This window comes from Embiotoca jacksoni, unplaced genomic scaffold (assembly GCF_022577435.1).
Source record: "Embiotoca jacksoni isolate LCO1_2020_lvr unplaced genomic scaffold, fEmbJac1.0.p SCAF_1, whole genome shotgun sequence".
NCBI classification, from domain to species: domain Eukaryota; kingdom Metazoa; phylum Chordata; class Actinopteri; family Embiotocidae; genus Embiotoca; species Embiotoca jacksoni.
The window spans coordinates 19,061,064-19,082,877 of record NW_027185229.1 but is presented as its reverse complement, the minus strand read 5'-3'; the positions used below and the strand labels follow the sequence as shown (position 1 = coordinate 19,082,877).

Sequence of the window (21,814 nt, the reverse complement as noted above, 5' to 3'; positions counted from 1 at the left end):
CCTCCTTGTTTTTTGTAATTGTAATGCTGTCACTTCATAAATTTACTTTATTTCTGCAGCAGATCTTTGGACAAAATGTCCCAGAACTATGATAAGTGTTCAGATTAAGACTGTTCTTTCATTCAGTGTATTGCTGCATCATAACCCTGCCTCTTTCCTTTTAGAAGCTAATGTGTCACTACTGAAACTGTGGGCTAGCTAAACACTGCAACTAGTTAGATATATAAAATTTATGTTACACATGCAAAGGAGAGCCTTGAGATCGCACCATTTGAGACAGTCACTTTAATGGCAATGATTACAGATCTGAGTCACAAAAATAGCAGTCTAGATAATTACATAGCAGCAGGAACATTCATAAAACATCTGTCACATCTGAATTCTTGCAAAGCAACAACATTATTTCATAAATATTCATTTAGATAAATAAACTCCTCTGAGGGATATACATGTTCATATATGGCAAAAAATAATTTGTACTTGGCTGGTAATTTTAAAACGACACAATTTCACAATTTAAGAAAATGTGAATCTAAAACCAAGGTAAGAAAGGTACTCTTTTTTTTTTTTCTTTTCTTTTATTCTTACCTGATTTTAAATCAGATTTTCTGAAGTGTAGAACATCAAGTATCGACAATAACACATTTTGTTTTATATACCCTTGGTGTTCAGTTAGCAACTTTAAACTGGTGCACTTTAAACTTTTTTTTTTCTTTTTTTAAAGAGTTTAACCTGTTGCTCTTCTAACAGCAGCCCAATGTTGCATCATAGCTCATGATTTAGCCTCCAGAATTTCTTTCTATCAGACATGATATTTGTGCCTTGTTGTTCAAAGGAATAGTCTGACAATTAGGGGAATGCACTTATTTGCTTTCTGGGAGAGAGTTATTTGAAGGCTAATACCACTCTTGTTGCTCTCTGTTAAATATAAAATTACTGTCAGTTGCTGGTTAGCTCATCTTAGTACAACAGCTGGAAATAGCTTGCCTTTTCAAAGCCACCTCTAACTAGCACCTCTAAAGGTACACACTGTCACCAAATACTTTGTCTCCTCTAGTGAAAAAAAAAAAAAAATCTCACTCAAGCTGTCCAAATGACCCTTCTCTCAGTTTGAATTTATGCTTTACGGGATTCAACCTTAGCCTGGCTCCACCCGAATATTGCACACAGCCTGAAAACTCTGTTCACATGAAGGATAGCTCACCCACTAGAGACCGGACCAACCAGTTGGGATGACTAAGTACGAGAATGTTCAAGTGATTTGTAAGCGTTTGCTTTGAAATGTAGTTCCAACAATTGTGGTGGTGGTAAAGCTACAGCGATACGAACAATTGTGGCAAAGCTAGCAACATCAAGGAATTAAAGCAGCACTGGGAGCAATGCCTAAAATTAAAAAAAATAAAAATTCACAAAAAAAAACATGTCAGTAAAAATTTACTGACATGTTCTATGGTTCTGATTGGTTTAAGGCTGTTCCATTAGTTTGAAAATTAGCCCGAGGTCTGTGCCCATTTTTAGGATGCAACAAGTGGAAATGATCCCCAATGGAGCGTAGCCAGACTACCTTTTCATGCAGTGAATTTGGGTCTGGTAATACCAGGCTAATTCAGCGGGGCACAAGTGAGCGTCAGCAGCTTTTATCACTGCAAGCATGGGAATCCCAGTGGCCTGCTCAAATGTAGGGAAGCTCCTCTTGCATTCTCTGTGACAAGCATCTGTGATGGTCAGGACGCATTCTTCCCTTGAACGTAAATCTGGTTAAAGCTGGCTCACTCCATTTCGTCAACTCACCAATTCGGCCACTCCAGCCCCCCGTGAGCAAACGCTTCCAGGGTTTTGGCCAAGGTTACAGCACCACCACTGGTCCTCCAGGAAGACTACGGGTGTCCACAAGTTAGTTGATTCACCTCTGCTTCCATGTTCACCGTTGTAGACCCTAACTGCTGGTTTGTGACGGTCAACGTTTCAGATTTCAGCGTGGGGATGCTCCTCTCTGTGTTGTGCTCACAACTAGAAAAAAAAACAAAAAAACTGGCACTGGCAGCCATGAACTACTAACTGTTAAAGCAACCCCGGAGGAATGGAAACATTGGTTGGAGGCAGCAGAGCAGCCTTTGGTGGTTTTGAATGACCATGAGAAAATGGGGTGCATCCCTTCGGTCCAACACCTGAACTCCCTCCTGGCCCGGTGGGCTTTCTGTTTGGGTTAAACTTTGCTCTCTCCCATCTTTCTGGCACAAAACATCACACCGGACACCCCTGGAGAACCAGAGGGAATTCTTCCCTCACACCGTCGTCAGAACGGTCACCAAGCAGAAGGCAAAACCTTACCCTTACTGTCTTGCTGTCTTTTTGTCCCAGTTCACCTATGCTCTCAAGTTTTCCAGTGGCGCCATACCTCCCTCCTGGCCTGCCAATCTGCACACTCTCTCTCCCCATCAGCACTTCTGGTGGCCCATCAGATGTGCAGAAGTTTGTGGTTGCCTGCCCTATCTGTTCCAAACAAGACCAAGGTCTTCCACGAGGCCCCTGCTGTGCTCCTGCAGCCTTTTCCTGTCCCACATTTCCCTGGACTTTGTCAACAGTCTGCCTAAATCTGATGGTAACACTGTAATTTTTACAATTGTCGACCATTTATTCACACTATGGTGCACTTCGTACCATTACCCAAGCAATCCTTCATTAGTGAGACTCGTGTTTTTCTTTTTTTCCGCCTGCACAGCCTCCTGAGAGACACTGTCTCAGACCAGTTTTTAGAAGGAGTTTTGCAGCCTCATGAGAGCCTCTGTCAGCCAGACTAAGCATAACATTGTGGATCCAGCCTTGTTGATTGGTGGAGGGAGTTGGAGTTCTAGCACAATCAAATCAATCACTAACCTTCCCAGAATTTCAGATCCTGTCACTCCCACCTGCCCTGCGATAACCTCAGCCTTTTTCTGCCTGTGTAGTACTCCATCCACCACAGAAAATTACTTTTCCATTTTCTCTAATGAGTCTTATTTGTTGCTGAGCAATGACAAAACGAGGTCTGACTTAATACAGAAACATTCTGCTGTGGTTTAAAAAAAAAAGAAAAAGAAAACTGTTTATTAACTTAACCATAACCACAATCCTTTCCTAAACCTAATCAAGGGAGATTTTGTTACACTTGGTCCGAGCCACGGTAGCTGTTCCCTATTAAATTTAATGGACAGATCTGAGAGTGGTCCATTTTCTAACGATCAAGCTCTCTGGCAGAAAGCAAGTCAGTGTAATTCCCAAAATGTTAAACATTTGTTTAGGATGGCAGCACACTATCAGCACTTGGGTTCTGAAGAAAACAGTCTTTCATTAATGTGTCCTCTCCCAACCTGCTTAACACAACAGTATTTGCCAATATGTGAAGACTGAGAGACAGACTGAGAGTATAAAGCTTCAATATGCACATTCAGTTCAGCAGCCTCTGTCGAGACCTAACAGTCGTGTTCAGTTTACCCAGGCATCCTAAATGTGGCCAGTGATAGCAAACATTCAAATCCGGTTCGTGTTGTTTGTTTTTCTGCCTGTCTTTTAAAGCGCTCTTCAGCACAAAAATGGTGGCTTACTGCAGCCAGTGTGTCAATCCTCTCTTATGAGGGTCTGCTCTGCTTTGATTCCCCTATCATTACTTGTTCATAAAGGTAGAAAATAACAGTCCTGGCCCTGGCCATCTCGCTAATGACCAACTCCATTCTTCAGTGTGTCTGCCCTCGGGTTTGTGGATCGGCTACAGCGGTCACCACGCATCAGCACACTGCACTCCATCCTTTCATCTGACACGACATTGATCAATGCAAGATCAGAAGGCAAACCACTTCATCTGCTGCCTGTCCATGCTCGAGTGTATCTGAGGGGTTTTCTTCTCGCTCCCCCTTGGCATGTAATTGGCTCTGCCCAGTGGCCAAAAGTCTTGTTATCACTGTCTGTTCAAGTCTCCTCTCGGGAGATCTTGTGGGAATGGAAAGAACAGTTGTTCCATAAATCAATAACTATTTGAGGTTAAATGAGAATACACAGATATCATACACGTGTACATTATTAATTTTTAAATAAATGCACTGTAGGTTCGTGTCATCTGACACATGCTATGTGTTAGGAACTCATGGGAACCTCTAAGAAAACCAAATCAAAGGTGATGTGTGTGGAAGCAGAGGAAGTGAGGGAGCTGACTTCAAACAAACAAACAAACAAACAAACAACTATGATATAAACAGACCACAATCAAAACAGAGAGTGACCATAAATGCAGGTAATATCAATATTACATCACTCTATCTCCAACAACTGCTGGGTATTTCTCACTGGCTAGAAACTACCAGGCCACCATTAATTTTCAAAACATCTGGAATATGGTTTCTTACGACTAACTGTCATAACATACATATACATTTCTGCAGTGAGTATGGAGTAACAATCATTCACAGAACATGGCAAAGAAACTGAGAAACAAAGATTTACAAAAAGTACTACATAGCTCTGTCAATTTTAAATATGTATCCACTCTGTAAGTGTAAAAATGCTGAAAGCTGCAGCTTTCGCAGAATGTTAATTTAAGGTTAAAGCTGCAGAGATTTAACAGTCTTAAAGTCTTTAGGTAATTTGTTTTCATGCAACATTGAATGACCAAAACTCTTAGAGTGTGACTAATTCTATTGTAGCTCTACTTCAGCAAAGTCCCCGGCTTTCATTTCATACTCTTCAGTCTCTGGTGGATTTGTTCACTATTATTCCTTCTGAAATAGCACAATGTCTTGAAAATAGCACATCGGACAAAAGATACAGAGGCTACTCAGTGCCAGTTGTCAATGTATTAATCATAAAGATCTACAAAAGAGATTTTTTTTTTTTTAAAGAATTAGTTCAACAAAGGTTGGGAAAGGATTTAAAAGCCAGCCATATGAGCTTTAACCTTTTCACAAGGTTTTATGTTTTCTTTGTAGCCTTTTCATTCATGTACCCCCTCCTCATCTCTTGTGGAACACAGCAAAAGTGACTTCCTTCAAACAGACAACGCTTCAAACTTGGGAGGATACTTGAGCAAGTTTCCTTCTTTTTACTATATATGTTTCAAGTTTTGAAACGAGGGTGTCCAGGCATTTCACATCAGCCATTTTAATTTCATCTCCAGTACTGTATATGCACATGTCTGTGTCATCACTCGGCCCCAAATAAACAGGAATAAATCATAGACAGAATGTCTCTGTGGCTAAAGTACAGCCTGTTCTCTTGATTTGAGTTGCCAATGTCAAGAAATGGATATGTCAGCGGTTCTACCAGACACGGCACTTCAGCTCAGGGTTCATTGGACTGCCCTTTTGGCACTGAAAAGCTTCTGAGAAAGCTTCGAAATTCTGGAGCGACCCAAGCACTCTGGGGACAAAAGAAAAACAAAACATTAAGGATGATAAAAGCTGAAGTATGTTAAGAATGTTAGAGGGGTGTTGCTTTAGTGTGAGTCCAGTTTCCCAGTCCTCATTTGGATCATAAAATCTAGCTGCACTCATCTAGGTATGTTTATGAGTTATACAACAAATTATTTGTATGAATTTTAGGCTTAAACTTTCAATCCAGTGAATCTTTGAATTTAATGAGGCAAAACGCTACACGTCCAGCTTGAGCTGTGTGGCTGCTCTGAGGCTGGACGAACAGTGATCCAGCTCTGTCAGTCCATCCAGAGTATTATCATGAGGTTAAATTAAATTTTAAGTTAGTGATTGTGACTTTGGAAACGGCAATAATTACACCTGCAATCTCAATTTTATTTACTGCATTAGGAGAAGCATTAAAAAGTTGTGACAAATTTCCACTTTTATTGTGAAACAGCTAACACGCTAGCAAACCTATTTTTTTTTTTATACATCCATCAGATACAAAGTAATATCAGCATTCATTTGGAGTCATGTTTCTTTTAACCTGGTAGGTCAAAGTCCAACATTCATTCTACTTTTGACTCTGTTTTTGGTCCCATTTAACACCTGTCAAAAATATCTGGCCCTTTAGCTGCTAAATTCTCTGCCATTTTTCTTCAGGTAGCCGCAAACTTTGTCTGTTTACCATTAGTATCAGTGGGATTTTAGAGCGCTTTTCTTCTTATTTTTTTTTTTTTACAGAAAACGGATGCCTGCTCCAGTCAAAAGTGACACTAATCAGAACAATGACAGTAAAATAAAACAGTAAAACCGTCCACTGTAAGAAAACCAAAACAATAAAAGAGGATATAAAGCGCCATGTCACTGAAGGGAATGGCAGGGTTGAAAGATAATCCTGTGGGTTTATCACTACAAGTGACTCCTTAAAAAAAAAAAAAAAATATGGTAAAAAAAAAAAAGTATTATGAAACTGTTTGTATTAAATGACCAGTGTCTCTCTTAAATGTATTCAGTTTGGAAATTTTAAACAACTGAACACCTCCATCAATGTGAATCTCATGGATCAACTTCAAACTAACTGATAATGTAATGAGCAACCCTGAGTTCAGCCCAGCAATGTAAAGATGGTATAAATTACTAAAGATCCTGGCTTCTAAACAAAAGTTAGTGAATTTAGCAGCAAGATGGCTGCATCCCAGTATTATTTATTACTGTTCATATTTTTTTTTTTTTAACTGCATATTTAAATTAAAAATGGAAATGCAGCATTGAACATTTTACATCAGACCAACAGTAGATTAAGGCTTTAATATTGCCAATGAAAAGTTACTTAAATCAGCAGTTATATAATGAAGTACTTAAAGACCTTTACTTGACATGTTTTACGACAGAAAAACACTTTGCCTGAAATAATAATCTGTATATGATATAGCCTACATAATTTTTTTTTTAAATAGAAGCTCAACTTTGTAGTTAAACATCCTCATCATCATCTGACCCTACTGCAGCTCCTTACCTGTATTCTAAAGGGCTGTGTGAGTCAGTCTTGATCGACTGGCTGGCATACTCAGGCCGATAAGCACCACACCACACCTAGAAAAGAACAAAGTTATATCAGTAATCTTTTTTTTCTGCAGATAGTTAACATTGCAAATGCTTTTTAAAAATGACCAAATTAATATTTCTTGTCAAATATAGCTATTATTACTAATTTTGAAAAATACTCATCTTGAACTTTGGCTCGCAACCTCAGATAGTTAAATTATTATCTGGCCTCTGTCTGCTTAAATGATACCTGTAAGAATAACATGTTTGCTCATAACTTACTTGGGCAAAGTTGAGAAAGAAAAGCTGCTTATAATCCATGTCTAGACCAGGTAGCTGAGGCTCTTTACCCTCCATCTTCACCCATTTTAGATAAGCCTGTAAATACACACACACACACACACACACACACACACACACACACACACACACACACACACACACACACACACACACACACACACACACACACACACACACACACACACACACACTAACTTAAAACCGATTGTAGACTTGCATAAAGTTTATTATAAGCACTCTGGAGTTAGTCATTACTGCTAAAATATTGGCATGTGGTTTTGTACAGCCAACATCCAACCTTATATGCTTGACGAACACCTCCATTGTCTGCAATATTCTCTCCCAGAGTGCTGATTCCACTGACCTGCAATCACGCAGACAAAACCATGAACACACACCATCATGAAAACACTCATTCTGGTGGTCACTTAAAACTTTGTATGACATCCAAAAAAACCTTCTCATTTCATACATGCCACAAGGTGCTTACATTTTGTCCACCTGCGAGCTTCCAGTTGAAGTTGCCATATTGTTGCACCATGCACTGTGACTGGTCTTTAAAGTGTTCAGCAGAGTAATTACTCCACCAGTTTAGCATATTACCATCCTTGTCAAAATTACGTCCTGCAAAGAAACATAGTGCGTTAAGTACTGTATGCCAAAAATGATGATGGTAAATTGTTGTTAAAAACAAATTTGAAATAAATTATTACTGTGGAATGACAGCAAACTACAAACTGTATTTATAAGTTTAGGTTTCTGAAAACACTAACAATGAATCCCCAGTCTCTCACCGTTGTCATCAAATCCATGTGTGATCTCATGTCCAATAACCATTCCTATTCCTCCAAAGTTAAGAGCCTGGTGCTGATGTTTACTGAAGAAAGGTGGCTGCAGAATTCCTGCAGGAAACACTGCACAAACAAAAACAAGTAGGAAATGAGAACACAATAGGTACCTGCAGTGCTGTAATGAGGAGTGACTATTCCCGTAAAAAAACAAAAAAACACATTTAATTTATTTACAGATGCTGCCAGTGGTCTCATTGAGCCTTACCTATCTGGTTTCTGTTGGGTGAGTAGAATGCATTCACCACAGCAGCACCGATGATCCACCTGAGGAATGATGGGCATAAAGTTTATAATAGCATTGACCTGTATTTCCTGTTACAGACAGCAGCTGTGCAATCCAATGCATAAAGCTAATTTTTTACCATGAAAAAAAATCTAGGCTACCTAAACATTCACTTTCAATGTTGATTAAGTGTCATTTTATTTGGACGTAGAAGATCTCTCTTGTGACTCCAAAAGCAGCACCAGGGCATTAAATGCACCGTATCCATTTTAGAAAATATTTTTGGGGGGGATCAGCACATTCCTGTTTACTATCTTTGAAACAGAAAGATAAAGCCAACTTGTATGACTTGACTTTGTTGTTTTGGTGTAATCAACATCAGCTAAAAGGTTTGTGTTGCCACCCTGGATGACGTTTTATATTCTCCACTTTAGCCCAAACATGGCGACCGTAAACTTGACTTAACTGATAAGGACAGCTTGTAATGTGTGATGTATCAACCACTTACAAATCAGGATCAACAGGCTCCCTGAGCTTCTTCAGGCTCTTGTGTGCTTCAGACTTGAGGTTCTCAAGGATGTTCTCAAAGTAGTGTTCTTCACTAAAATTTAGCTGATAAGAAAAATTAGTGAAATTTGCGATAAACGCACGTTTTACTTATTTACACTGTTGCCAGGTAACGTGACTCAGTTTGAACTTACATGTGCGTATTCCTGGTCGAGCTTCTGGTTGCTCCCCTGTAGAATATGATCTGGATAGCCGATATGCTCTTTGATTGCCATGGCCTGCAAGAGATGCAGACCAAACAGCATAATTCCTCACATCTTCTGGAGAGCCCTTCTGATTTTCTCAGAACGAACTTTGCTTGTGTTATACCTTTTCTCTCGCCTTCTCTTTCGAGGGAGTGTCCATCCAGCTTAACTCCTCCAGTGTTTCTACGTACGCTTTCTGAATCTTATTGATGAGGTCACTGACCTGGAAACATTTCACACCAATAAAACGAGTGACATCAGTCTGATATAGACTCGCATTAGACCCCATAACACATACCCAATGTTGTGCATTAAATACAATTTGCTCTGACAAATGCGTTTCAGATCACACCAAATGAATTCATCATTGTTTTGGAATAATTATAATTGCAATTTTTTACTGACATGATGCATACCAGTTCAATTTGAAATGGATTTTCAACGCATTGAATGGTTTTCTGATACATTTGTTTTTTGTACTGGGTAAAACAGAAAATACATTTTGTGTATCTAAAGAACACGTGTTAAACTGTCAGAAGAGTATATAAATATGTCATTTGGTGGCCCATAATGCATTTTGGTGCTTGAAAAGTGACACCTGGCACCTCAGGATCTGTTTTTTTGTACATAATACATGTCATTCTGCAAATTTCCAACAGCAATGCAACATTTGTGTTATAGCTTGCGTGTCATAGTTTTACATACACTTTTGTTGCGACAGAAACAGGTTTCAATGCTCAAAGGACAACTCGTTTCTGTTATGTTCAAGGTTAATTTTAGACTCACCATTCGTTTACTTTCTCCTGCAAAGGTTTCGCGCACGTACAGAGCTCCAACTGCGTTCTCCATGCTGCTCTGGACGTATCGGACACACTCTCGCCACCAAGCATCCTCCACAGTGGTCCCATAGAGAGTCTGACCATACAAACATAGGCAAACCATTATTTTATCTTTGAACAAGTAAATCTTAAATAGTGTTGCTCTGTTTTGTCCTGCTCATCGGACCTTTCTGTAACGGGCTCTGGCGTCTTTAAAGTGGCGGCTCAAGCTGTTGACTCGGTCAATGATGAGCTGCCATGTGAGGTAGTTCTGCATAGTTCTGCAAACATTAATGAGTATTAATATGTTGTTATTCGGCTTTGTATCTATTCTGTAATAATTTAATCTTCATCAGGATATCGTTCTTGGACTGACCTGACACTGTGTCTGGAGAGAACGTCATTCATCTTCTCAAGGTAGGGAGAGCTGTACACCACCACCTCCTCCTCCAGCTCCACATCAATGGACACACCCCACAGCACACCTTGAATAAATCGTGTCCAGTTAAAACCCTGGAAGAGAAAAGAGGGAAAACATCCTCATTCAGTTTATTTGAAATCTCTGACCTGCTGGCACATTCAACATGTAGTACACAGGAAAGAACTGAAATCGCACTCACATTAAGGCCAAATGTGCTCTGCAGTTCACCGAGAGTCATCTTGTTGTAAAGAACAGTGACATCTTGGCGTTCCTCTGCTGGTGATGTAGCCTGTCCAGCAACAGGAAAAAAAATTATATAAACTGAGTTTTGGTTATATATTAACATTTTTCTCTCATGTCATCAGGCAAGGCCCATTTGTTATGCTCTTGACAGGCATGAAAAAAAAAAGGATGGGTTAAAGCTTGCCTAATCTATAAAGTCCACACTAAATGCGACCTGATTCTCTCATTCAAAGGAAGCACAGAGAAGGTGCTAATTTTTCATCTTGTCATTATTAATTTTCCTTTGCCCTCATCCCACAGTCCCATTTCCTGTTGTGGCTGGCACTCACGTTGGCGATGTCAATCTCCAGCTCCAACACTTGCATCATTTCCTCCCACACTCTGTCATCATCCTGAGTCAAGTTCCTGTCCTCTCGGGTTATTTTCGCAATAGAAACCATGAAATGTAGGTAGGCCTCTCGAACCTATGGTAAAATTGCATAAGCATTACCTTTTTTATTTTAGAACAATAGATTTGAAGGAAATTATATTTGCACCACTTAATTGAAAAGGATATTTGAAAAAATAAGACCTCACTGTGGACAGTTTTTATTTACATAATTTCTTCTGTGATTTGGGTGAACTGTTCCTTTAAAGCATCACCTTTTTGTAGTTTCCATCGTTGAAGTAATAGTCTCTGGAGGGCATTCCAAGTCCCGGCTGGTCAATCTAACCAAAATACAAGAATAAGAGCAGCAGTTATGCATTTTTGCATTCCCATAAACCTTTTATGATATTTACATCTATGTGTTTTAACAGTCAAAAAACAGTGGACTGAACTAAACTAATAATTGTTTAGTGTTATATTGTATGGCTTGACTTTGTTTTAACATCTTGGGACCATGTTGCAGATTGTAATTTTTTTTTAGTCTGCAATCTATAAATAATCATATTAAATCATATTTGATCATATCTCTGTACAAAATTCATAATGCCATTGCAAACATGTGGAAGTATATTGTTTACCATGTTCACCATCTCAGTTTGGTGTATTAGCATGCCAACATTTGCTGAGATTAGTGGGAATGTTGCAGGTATTTGGTCCTAAATCAAAGCAATTAACTGAGCCAGAAGAAGATTAAATGGGGACCACGAATTTCATGGCAATCCATCAAATAGCTGTTGAGATATTTCAGACTAAACCAAAATAGTAGCTTGGCACTGCCATGCTATTAGTGTGCCTAAATAAAAACATCAGTGAAAAACAATGTTGCGTTGGTAGACACATGCCTTCATTACCATGAGCATCACTATTGTAGTTTTTTTTTCAATGAAGCCTTCTTTTTTTTTGTCCTAGGATAGTGACGGATTAATTTTGCCTTAAGGGAGAGAGTTAATGCCTTAGCTTGCATATATCTGTGATTGATTGTAATGTTGTGGAAGGGTCAACATTGGGGTTAGGGACCAGTTGCTTGACAGTGAAACAACCAGCCACAGCAGCAAAGAGTTCAAAGTGTGCATCCCTACAACAGATCCAATCTAGCACCAACCTAGCATCAGGATTAGGGGACAGTGAAACTCAATCATGGCATGGTCAGTGTAAAATAGTCTGTCACCATCCTAGAAAAAAAAAAAAATCTCACTACTTGCTCTGTCCTTTTGCCCAAAATGCTGTGTAGAGCAATAAATACATATTAATCTGCAGCTGAAAATAGTCCCCCCCCCCCCTCCCAAAAAAAAGAAGACCTGTTTTGTTTTTCATTGGCTTTGTTGATAATGATAAAAAGCCATATCTATAATAACTTTTATTTGTTTGTGTAGGATAAACTATCATCTCACATAAATGATATGACGCAGAGAGTCTCGGTCATCCGTCCACACATACATGTCCAGCATAACCTTCTTGTGGAAACGAGCGGTAAGTTTTGCCAGTGTGTCCTCAAGGCTCCACGCCTCCTCTGCAATTAAGGGAGAAATAAGCACTCAATTTAAAAACATTTGTTTCGCTACAAACAAACAAAATTCAGTATGGTGGGCTGCAGAAGTCTCTGTGTTCAGATGCAGCTATGCGCGGCTAATTCTGTTTGAGCCACCGTCCATGATTACATTTAATTACAGTGGAAAGAGTCAAGAGGATGGGGAAGAGCAGCGTAGGCTATTTAAAGCATCATTCAGTCCTGATTGAGGACATGCTCCTCTACCCACGCTTCACCCTCCCAAACTCCCCACCTGACTGCTCAGCTGAAAAGGCTCGACCGGCCTCTTGATCCCGCCAACAAAGCTTATACTCAGCAATTCACTGGGTGCAAATATAGCTTCACCAGCTCTGTGTGAACACTAGTATATGAGGAGGCACAGTGCTCGTTTGTGTGGACGTGTTGCATGCGCTCACGTTCCTGTTTGTATAGACAGGACATTAGACCATATTCAGAGGCTTCAGTACCTGTTGTGGTGTTCCAGTCCTCTGACGCCACGGGCCAATCTCCGATGCTGTCAATGAGCTTCAGGAGGGGCTGCGAATCACGCTGCTCTATGAGGCCTGCAAATAGTACACAAGCACGACTTAGAACATTTAACAACGCTGTGATGTGACTACTCTTCACACGGTAAGACAATATGCAGCTGGAAAAAAAGCTGAAAAAAAAAAATCAAGAATGAACTCAGGAAACATTACAACTGAAAGCATTATTGGACAGGAGGCTTTTTTCAATCCTGTTTTGCGTAGCTTTAGTTAGCTGCATCAGACCTGTTGCAAGCACTCACTAACTCAACAGGCAAGTTCTCCTCTTTAGCAAAAACTAAATTGAACTTAAATGAATTAATCATTGTGACTGGGTAATCAATTCAACCATTTTATGCCAGTTATCCATTAATTCAATAAATTAGATCATTAGAAATTCCTGAAATGGATAGTTGGTAAGAACTGAAAATAATGGGCTCAATAATGAATAATTGTATGTCAAATCATCCCTACTGGGTTCTCATCGTACATTTCTACTTTACTTCGAATGATCATGACAATATTGAATGTTAAGGTCTTAAAAATTCTAAAGTTAAACTGGTGAACCTTGTGGATACCCTGCCTGAGGAAGACCAGCCTCTTTTTTTGAAATAAATAAATAAATAATAATAATAATAATAATTAGACATATAGTAAAGCGTGTCTTACTTTCATTCATGCAGGAGCTATACAGGATTTTGGCCTTCTTGATTGCATCTCTGTCCTCTTCATTCTTTGTTTCAAGAACACCTGCAACAACAAAACACATGCAAACAAGTCCTTTCTAAATGAAGCCCCCTCATGTGCTCCGAATACTGCGGCCCACTGACCACTAAAGACAAAACCCGAGCTGACCTTTGAGGACAATCTCCAGCTTGTCCCTCAGAATGTCAAAGACGCTGTGGCGGGAGCTGGTCTCCGGGATGACATGTCGCTCCAGCCAACCCCCGCAGGCGTACTGGTAGAAATTATCGCAAGGCTTCACAGACTTATCCATGTTCTGCAAGAGCCGAGCAGCTTTAAGATCACAGGGAAGAAGGACAGCATGGTCAAGGCTCACATCGGGTTGTAAAGCATGTGGTTTTCTGTCTAAGATGGACTGACTTTGTTTGCAAAACAAAACAGCAGGGGAGCAGAGGGAAAAGCAGCTCTCCTCACCTGCAGTGACACAGTCCGCTGTTGTGCACACATTGCTGAGGTTGGAGCGAAACAGCTGGCCTGCAAAAATGTGTGAACAATAATGAGAAAAAATATGGACTTAACTCCAACTGGGACAGGAGAGACGATGCTGTGTAAATCACAGAGCTTATTCTAAGTGGCTTAGATCTGTGGTTTGTGTGTGAGAGACAATGTCGATGTCAGCAAAGACTGTGTTGTTTCACTTTTGTGCGGCACTGCTGATCAGGCAGTAAAGAGAATTACAGTGTTACAGTGTCTATCAGAGGCACATGCTGGAGCATGACACATGCCAACCCGCTAAGACCACAGTGCATCCTGTCTTCAGTTTGCTAAAGAGACTCACCTTGCCCTGTTGAGCTCCTGGACAAACTCGGCCTGTTTGTTTGTTCTGAGAAAAAAACAGGTTCAAGAACACATTAGACAGTCTGGATGACTTTATTCTAAATTTGAATGATTTCTGCAATTGTTTTTATTGATTTCAAGCAGGAGAATATATAATTAAGTCTAATGTAGCCTTGCAACTTTGTTTGCAAGCCCACAAAAATAAAAGATTTCCCCTTGAAAATATAGCATTATTTTGTTAATTTTAGTGTCATATTAACTGCAAAAGTTTGACATATGTGCATCAGTATTGTAAAAAGCAGATCGCGGTCATTTTATGGAGATATCGCAAGTGTCAAATGTTGGCTGACAGTGAAATAGAGTCGGGAGACACCTGCCATCACTTGCTGCCATCTGTAATATCTGGTTCTTTCCACAGTGATCCTGACAGAGCCATTACCTTTCACAGCCGACGTGTAGAGGACTACCAGCCCGGCCAAGGCACAGCTGACCAACAGCAGCAGCACGGACAGACTGATTTCTGCAACAGTCCAATGACGCTTCCCAGGTTTACTTGATTTCTCCATGATGTCCATTTGGCTTTCGGATTTGCCCATATTCCTCCTGACTGCCGGCTCTGTGGAAAAGACACCGTTGGAGTGTGGGATGGTCCAGGCAGAGAGCTACCACTGAGCATGTGTGTGTGTGTGTGTGTGTGTGTGTGTGTGTGGGCTGTGCAGTCATCCAATGGTAAACTGTGCCAGCTGACCTGCGGTGAGTGAGCTTCAACTGCTGAACACCTACAACAACTTCACTGACAGGAGTTGTGAAACTGTTTTTTTGTTTTTTTTTGCACAAACACAGTTTGGTACTCTTTTATAAAGTGATAGAAAACATTTATTTTCTGTTTCAGAGTCCGCTGAATCCGCAAAAATGTTTTTCTTTCACACCTTAAAAAATTGCTGATAGTTTCAATGCAATTAGCAAGTAGCTAGTGGAATTACATCTCCTCTACACATATTTATTTAAATCAGAGGGGGAAACCAAAATTATGAATATACATAAATAAATTACTTCAATTTTCTTGCTTTGATTTACTCTGCTGCCAATTTATTAATTAAAATGTCATGAGTTTCCAACAAATGGGTGGGAAAAAAAGGGGAACCAGGATAATTGTTTTGAGTCACATTTTAATTAAAGGGATATGCACTATCAGAATAATATATTATGTTATGTTTATTTGTTTTCTGACTGTGACGAACACATTTTTCAAGGGATACATTTAGCGCTTTAGTCCTTTACATGAAACAACCCAACATGATAAAAACACAGTTTGCTTGATTTGACATCACATATCTGTTCCAAAACAAAGGTCTGTGACATGAGGTCGCCACTAGATAAGCTAGATGTAAATGAGTCTTGAGTACACTGTCTCTCACAGTGTATAGAAGACACAAACAGACTGCGGGACTTTTGCAGCAGGCCGATATCAATATGATTTATTATCTATTTTGTAGAGGTAATTTGGTACCTGTCTTTCATCAATCAATCTATTTCTGAATATGGCCTGGCCCTAATGTGTCACTGATTAATGCATTGGTTGTTAAAATGAGTATTTTATTGTATTAATGGACCACCTGCAGCACACCTGTTTTAAGAACTTTACTATACTCGTGACATTTTGCACATCATGGAAGTTCATTTCAAACATTATATTTGGCTTTATCATTGAGTTCCATATGTTGGTAAGCTAGCAGGGAGAGAGAGTCATTATATATTTTAAATGTGCCATTCATGCTGGAAACAATTAGGAAAACGGTACATTTTCCATTAAACTTACTTACTCTCACCATTGTTGTTTGAAATATGTGGCCCCACCTTACCCCCTCCACCATCCCTCCCCCCTCCTCTCCCACACACACACACACACACACACACACACACACACACACACACACACACACACACACACACACACACACACACACACACACTTCAAGAGAGCTAATTTCTATGCACAATAATTATGTACGCGTGAACACAATATTGCAAATGAGCATTTGAGCAGGGGACAAAACAACAATCACCCATGGCTTTCAGCAGCATTACTTTGCATCTATTCACTCTGCAGCACCTGTTTCTTCCATAACCATCCCCATTGCCCTATCATTAGGCCTGACAGGGAACAGGCTGTAAATCAGAGGTTCACACTGCTGTGCCCCATTAGCCCTTCCTGATGAATACTCATGGGCGCATATCTGGCACTACGGTGATGAAGGGCAGACAGGGGCTTGTTAGAGTTTCACTGCCATCCGCAGACCGAATCAGCATCAGACTCCACAGAAACACTCTCTGAGGCACAATCTGGCTATAATGCATTATAGGCAGGCCTCATTTTATGGAAAACTGTGCAGTGATGTGCAGTGTGCTGCATCATTTTGCTGGCCAGTACAAAGAGTTATTTACATCTTTAAGCAGCAGATAGCTGCGTTCCGTTGATGTTCATTCCCTCTCTAACAGGATACAGACAGAATTATGTTTTAAATATCTAAAGTAGCATGCAAACAAACACGAATAGAGAACATGAATATCAAGTCCATGGCTCATTTCCAGCTCAATACCGCAAAATGGATTTGGAATTAAAAGTTGGACAATGAGTCTTAAACCTTTTAATCCTTGATGAAATGGCTTACATAAGGATTTTTCTAATCATAGGAACAATACAGAAACTCCAGCCTCTTAGAAATGTCAGTAGGTTTAAACAGAGAAACCCCAACATATCAGTGAACAGTATCTGAAATTTTAAACATATTTTAGACATTCAAGTTATGATAAAGGCAGATTTTATTATGACTGAAGCAGTTTGTCAATCTGAACAAAGAGTGCATCTATAATTTTTTTTGTTTTATTTTAATGTTTTTATAATATAATTGTTCTTCATGGGTTTTATAACAGTCTACAAAATTAAAGATGAATTTAAAAGATTATTAAATCATGTTTTATTTCTGCATAGTAATATGCACTAACTCTACTGACTATCATGTTTTGTTTAAATCAAGGAGGCATGCAACTTATGACAGGAGAAAGGAAGCTCATATTGTATTTGCAAATTTGACAACAAATACAGTGGTGCTTTGGAATTTTCTATATTTCTGTATAAACTTACATAAAGTGAACCCAATTACATAGATAAGATAAAAACATTATACTCATTTATTTATCATGGAAAATTAACCAATATCTGAGTGGTAAAAGCATGTGAACCTTCAGCGTTAGGTTAATTTGAAGGTGAAATAAGAGTCAAGTGTTGTCAGTCACAAAGGTCACTTCAAGAACAAGATGTGCATGAACTTGTACACAAGGTCACAAAGGAATTATGGGTAATGTCTATGCAACTAAATTCTCTCTCACTGACTAATATTAATGTTCATGAGTCCACCATCAGGATAACAGTGAATAACAGTGGTGTGCATGGCAGGGTTAAAAAGAGAAAGCCACTCCTCTCCAAAAAGTACATTGCTCCCCATTTGCAGTTTGCCACAGATCACAAGAACAAGCCAGAAGCCAATTGGAAATATGTTTTGTGGACAATTGAGCCCAAAATAGAAATTTCTGGTTTAAATGAAAAGCATAATATTTGGAAAAAATACTGCCTTCCAGTATAAAAACCTTATCCCATCTGTGAAGCATTGTGGTCGTAGTAACATGGTTTGGTCCTGTTTTGCTGCCTCTAGGCTTGAACTGCTTTCCATTACTGATGAAACAATAAATTCTGAATTATACTGGCATATTCGAAAGGGTAATCTCGCCGTAAACTGAATATCAAGACAGATGGGGTCAAGCAGCAAGACAACCACACTAAGCACACAAGTCGTTTGACCAAAGAATGGTTAAAAAGAAATAAGTGAATAGTTCAAGTGAGGAACCAACGTCGCAGACTTGAAACTGATCCGTACAAAGAAATGGACTGAATTTCTCCGAGATCATGCGCAGGACTGATTATCAGTACTGGAAAATTTTGTTGCAGCTATAGCCGCAAACCATGCTGAAAGCAAAGGTTCACATTTTAGCTACTCACAGATATGATATATTGGATTATTTTCCTCAATATGATATACAATATGACCAAGTATAATAGTTCTGTTTATAATTTTAATTTACTCAGCACGAAGCTTCTGTAAACAACATTATCCACAACAAATGTTTAATAGAGAATTTTCAAAGTGAGATAACTAACCTGAAACATTATTGTCACTGAAGTGAATCACTTGCTTTCAGCAGTGGAGCTCCACTTCAGAGCGCAGTGCATTACTTCCTCGTGCTTAAGCTTTTTAGCTTTTGGTTGCAAAAAGGTGGCTGCAGAGCTGTTGACCACATAAACATTTAATACCGCAATTGATGGTAGGCAACATACTGTACTTACTCCGAGTAGAATCAGCACTGAATATCAACACGTCTCAACGGAGATGCATTTACTTACTAGAGTGAACTACATTTGAATTGCGAAAATCAGCAAACAAACCACAAATCTTTAAACTGAACTCAACAAAACTATTTGAATCAGCAAAGTGATTTTTGAATTTCCAACCGACTGCTGAGTGGGAGAGGGACAGAGTTACCATTGAAAATGATGAATATCTTTGTTCATTCAAATCATTTTGTTTTGTTCAGTTAAAAGATTCAAATGACTTTATACTAAGAAATCACATAATGCCGTGACATTACAGGGTTCACTTTAGTACAAAACTAAACCTTTATGAGCATTCTTTTAAGAGGTCACAGCTCAGAAAACACCTACAGTAACTGCAACTGGACTGTTGCATCAACTGGCTTTTAGCAATGAAGCGTAATACTGCTTGTCACAGTTGAGCTGACATTTCCAATGTTCTCTTCTTCTGTTTGAACAGGTAAAAAACGTCTTGAGATATATATTTATTTATTTTTTCAGGGGAGATTTGGCTCAAGAGAGCAGCATTTAAACCTTAAATTACCAAACAACACAAACCAGAATAAAGACAACACACTGTATAGACAAAATGAGTGAGTGAAAACAATACTTTAAAAGCATATTAAATTCAAAGTGACTTAATCTCATAACATTCATTAACAGCTCTGAAAATGTCAAGTCCCACACACCGGTCCAGTAGAAAGGGGCAGCTTTTTTGCTCTACTCTGTTCAAACGTAGAGAACCAACATCTGTAGAAAATTGTTAGAGCGCAAGCCATATTGCTTTTATTTCTGTACATTGTGAATGCACACAGGTAACGAAGAACAACCCTAAGGAGAGATTTATATATTTAACACAACGGTACACTCAGTCAGCAGTGAGAAGAGCATCAATGCAACAACCAACTGATTTGATGTGTGACACTGATCAATGAGTTCAGTTTAAGGATTTAAAGTTAAGATTGTTTTCCCTCATGTGGTGAACACCTCTGCTGACTTCAAATCAGTTTCTGAAGCAACAAGACTAGTAAGTGACGGAATAATCACATTATATGATGCATAAAACTAAGTCTTAACATACCAGGGCTATGGGTGTAATCTAACAGGTCAGTGGTTCAGTGTGTCAAAAATAAGATCCCCTCTGTGAAACTGAGACTAATCTGTGCTAAATGTTTTCAGGTCTACTTGTTTTAAGCACATTAGAACTGTTCAGTGACTGGTACTGTTCTTCCCTAAACTTTGTGTTCCAAACAAAACAAGAATTAACTCACAGGTCTGGCTGCACCAACAATCTGCACACTTAGTACAGTCTTATTCACTTGGACACTGATAACATGTCCTCAGGTGTTTGATGGTGTTTTTTTTCCCCGCATGTAAAGATGTGCGAACAGCTTGGAATCGAAGTGAATGCTATGTTGTAAATCTGTTATGGGACTGACATGAGTGATAACTAAAGGCTGCAGTTTCAAGTGGCTAACTTTAACCACTTTCACTTTGGCACTTGACAGCAAACAGGAATGTAATCTAAAGGATCCAGAGGCTTACCTTGTAGGTGGATGATAGAGGTCCCTGAGCCGTTCCCCCACAGCGCGCTAATATCTCAAACACCCCTGCTGAGCATCCACTCAGAGCTGGTGTGTAGAGAAAAGAGTCTGTGCTGCGGGTTGAAGGAGACGTTATCCAGCTCAGTGTGCTGCTCAGGGAATGAGTGAGGCAGCAGAAAGGGAGGGAGGGAGGGTAAGAGAGAGAGAGAGAGAGAGAGAGAGAGAGGGAGGGAAGAAGAGAGGGAGGAAGAGGAGGCAGATGGGAGTTGATAGCACTGGATTGTTTTTAATTACATGGCTGTGATAAGAAAAAAACGTTAGGAACATATGAAGGGTTGAGGTTGATATGGGTGTCAGTGCGTATCCAAGGGGTCAACAGGATACTGGATGTGTTACAGTGAGCATCAATTTATTTTTCTCACTGTGGAGTGTCCCCAGCTGTTTGAGCGGAAAAGAGCAGAAAAATCTGGAAAGCTTGCTGGGAGATAAGACAAACATGGTCTTGAAGCACTCCGCTGACAGATAATCCAGCAACACAGTGTATCTAAACCTCTTTTTTTTCAAAAGGCTACAGATCTATACTCTCCAGTTATCATCAAAACAAACACCACTGATGCCCTTGACGTCCCTCTGTCCTTTGGCGTCTAGGAAAACTAAACTTCAGGGAGGTCTCGGATGCCCGTGGAGCGCCTGGTAGGGGTCTGAACCCTTGCCTGGTGTCAGATTGAAATGGCATGGCGCCCAGGCTCATTATCAGCCTGATTAACCACACTAATTAGCTGATAATAAAGAGAGAATGGGGACCACGGTGTGTTTGGCCGATGTCCGTAAACACCCAGTTGCTCAGGTGTTGCTGTTGCTACCAAGGACAAGAGAGTTCACAAATTAGGAGATCTCGATCAACCCCCCCCTCCCCCCCCCGCCCAATAAAAGAATGTACGCTGAAAATGCCCTTATATGATTATTGCTCACATGCGGCATCATTTTAATTCAGAGAGGAACCTGGCAAAGATGTTTATTAGTAATGGGGATACATTCATTGAACATGACTGATGGAGTGCAACACGATGGGGAGTTGGGATTTGCCCTGAGTTAATAATTTATTCATGGGTTTTATTTAGCAGAAAATGTTTCCTCTCGTATATTCATTGCGTCAACTGTTACTTCAAATGTACAATTAATTTACTTCAATGTTGATCTTGAATTTGATAATTAGGGTCACTGATATTCAGAGGTTGATTTATTAAGTATAATAATTTAAGGATACTTGTAAATGCTTTAATGTATAATCCATGTGTTTT

At 39.5% G+C, this 21,814-nt stretch overlaps 1 protein-coding gene across 2 annotated transcripts; it reads right to left on the bottom strand.

Annotated features, from left to right (window-relative positions):
- Positions 1-276: 276 nt before the first annotated feature.
- Positions 277-20,652, bottom strand: mmel1 (membrane metallo-endopeptidase-like 1). Of its 2 annotated transcripts, none has more exons than XM_069145853.1 (24): positions 20,515-20,652; positions 14,983-15,159; positions 14,545-14,589; positions 14,181-14,240; positions 13,878-14,039; positions 13,692-13,772; positions 12,966-13,061; positions 12,362-12,480; positions 11,186-11,251; positions 10,873-11,007; positions 10,500-10,589; positions 10,256-10,392; positions 10,067-10,160; positions 9,848-9,976; positions 9,186-9,284; positions 9,011-9,094; positions 8,818-8,921; positions 8,292-8,350; positions 8,030-8,149; positions 7,726-7,859; positions 7,534-7,599; positions 7,215-7,310; positions 6,904-6,980; positions 277-5,388 (listed from the first exon to the last, which is right to left on the bottom strand). In XM_069145853.1, exons 2-24 carry the CDS (start codon positions 15,137-15,139, stop codon positions 5,289-5,291), a joined length of 2,310 nt encoding a protein of 769 aa, XP_069001954.1. In that variant the 5' UTR covers positions 15,140-15,159; positions 20,515-20,652; the 3' UTR covers positions 277-5,288. The 2 variants fall into 2 exon arrangements, with proteins under 2 accessions (XP_069001954.1, XP_069001962.1); XM_069145861.1 differs by lacking the exon at positions 20,515-20,652 and adding an exon at positions 18,760-18,820.
- Between the last annotated feature and the right edge of the window lie 1,162 nt (positions 20,653-21,814).

What these genes read in the sequence shown, in the direction of transcription:
- mmel1 (XM_069145853.1), bottom strand. Translation starts at nt 15,139, where the DNA reads ATGGGCAAATCCGAAAGCCAAATGGACATCATGGAGAAATCAAGTAAA. An exon ending in AGAGCACATTTGGCCTTAAT is followed by an intron (nt 10,393 to 10,499) that starts GTGAGTGCGATT and finishes TTTCTCTTCCAG; the next exon opens with GGTTTTAACTGGACACGATT. An exon ending in ACCCAACAGAAACCAGATAG is followed by an intron (nt 8,150 to 8,291) that starts GTAAGGCTCAAT and finishes TTGTTTGTGCAG; the next exon opens with TGTTTCCTGCAGGAATTCTG.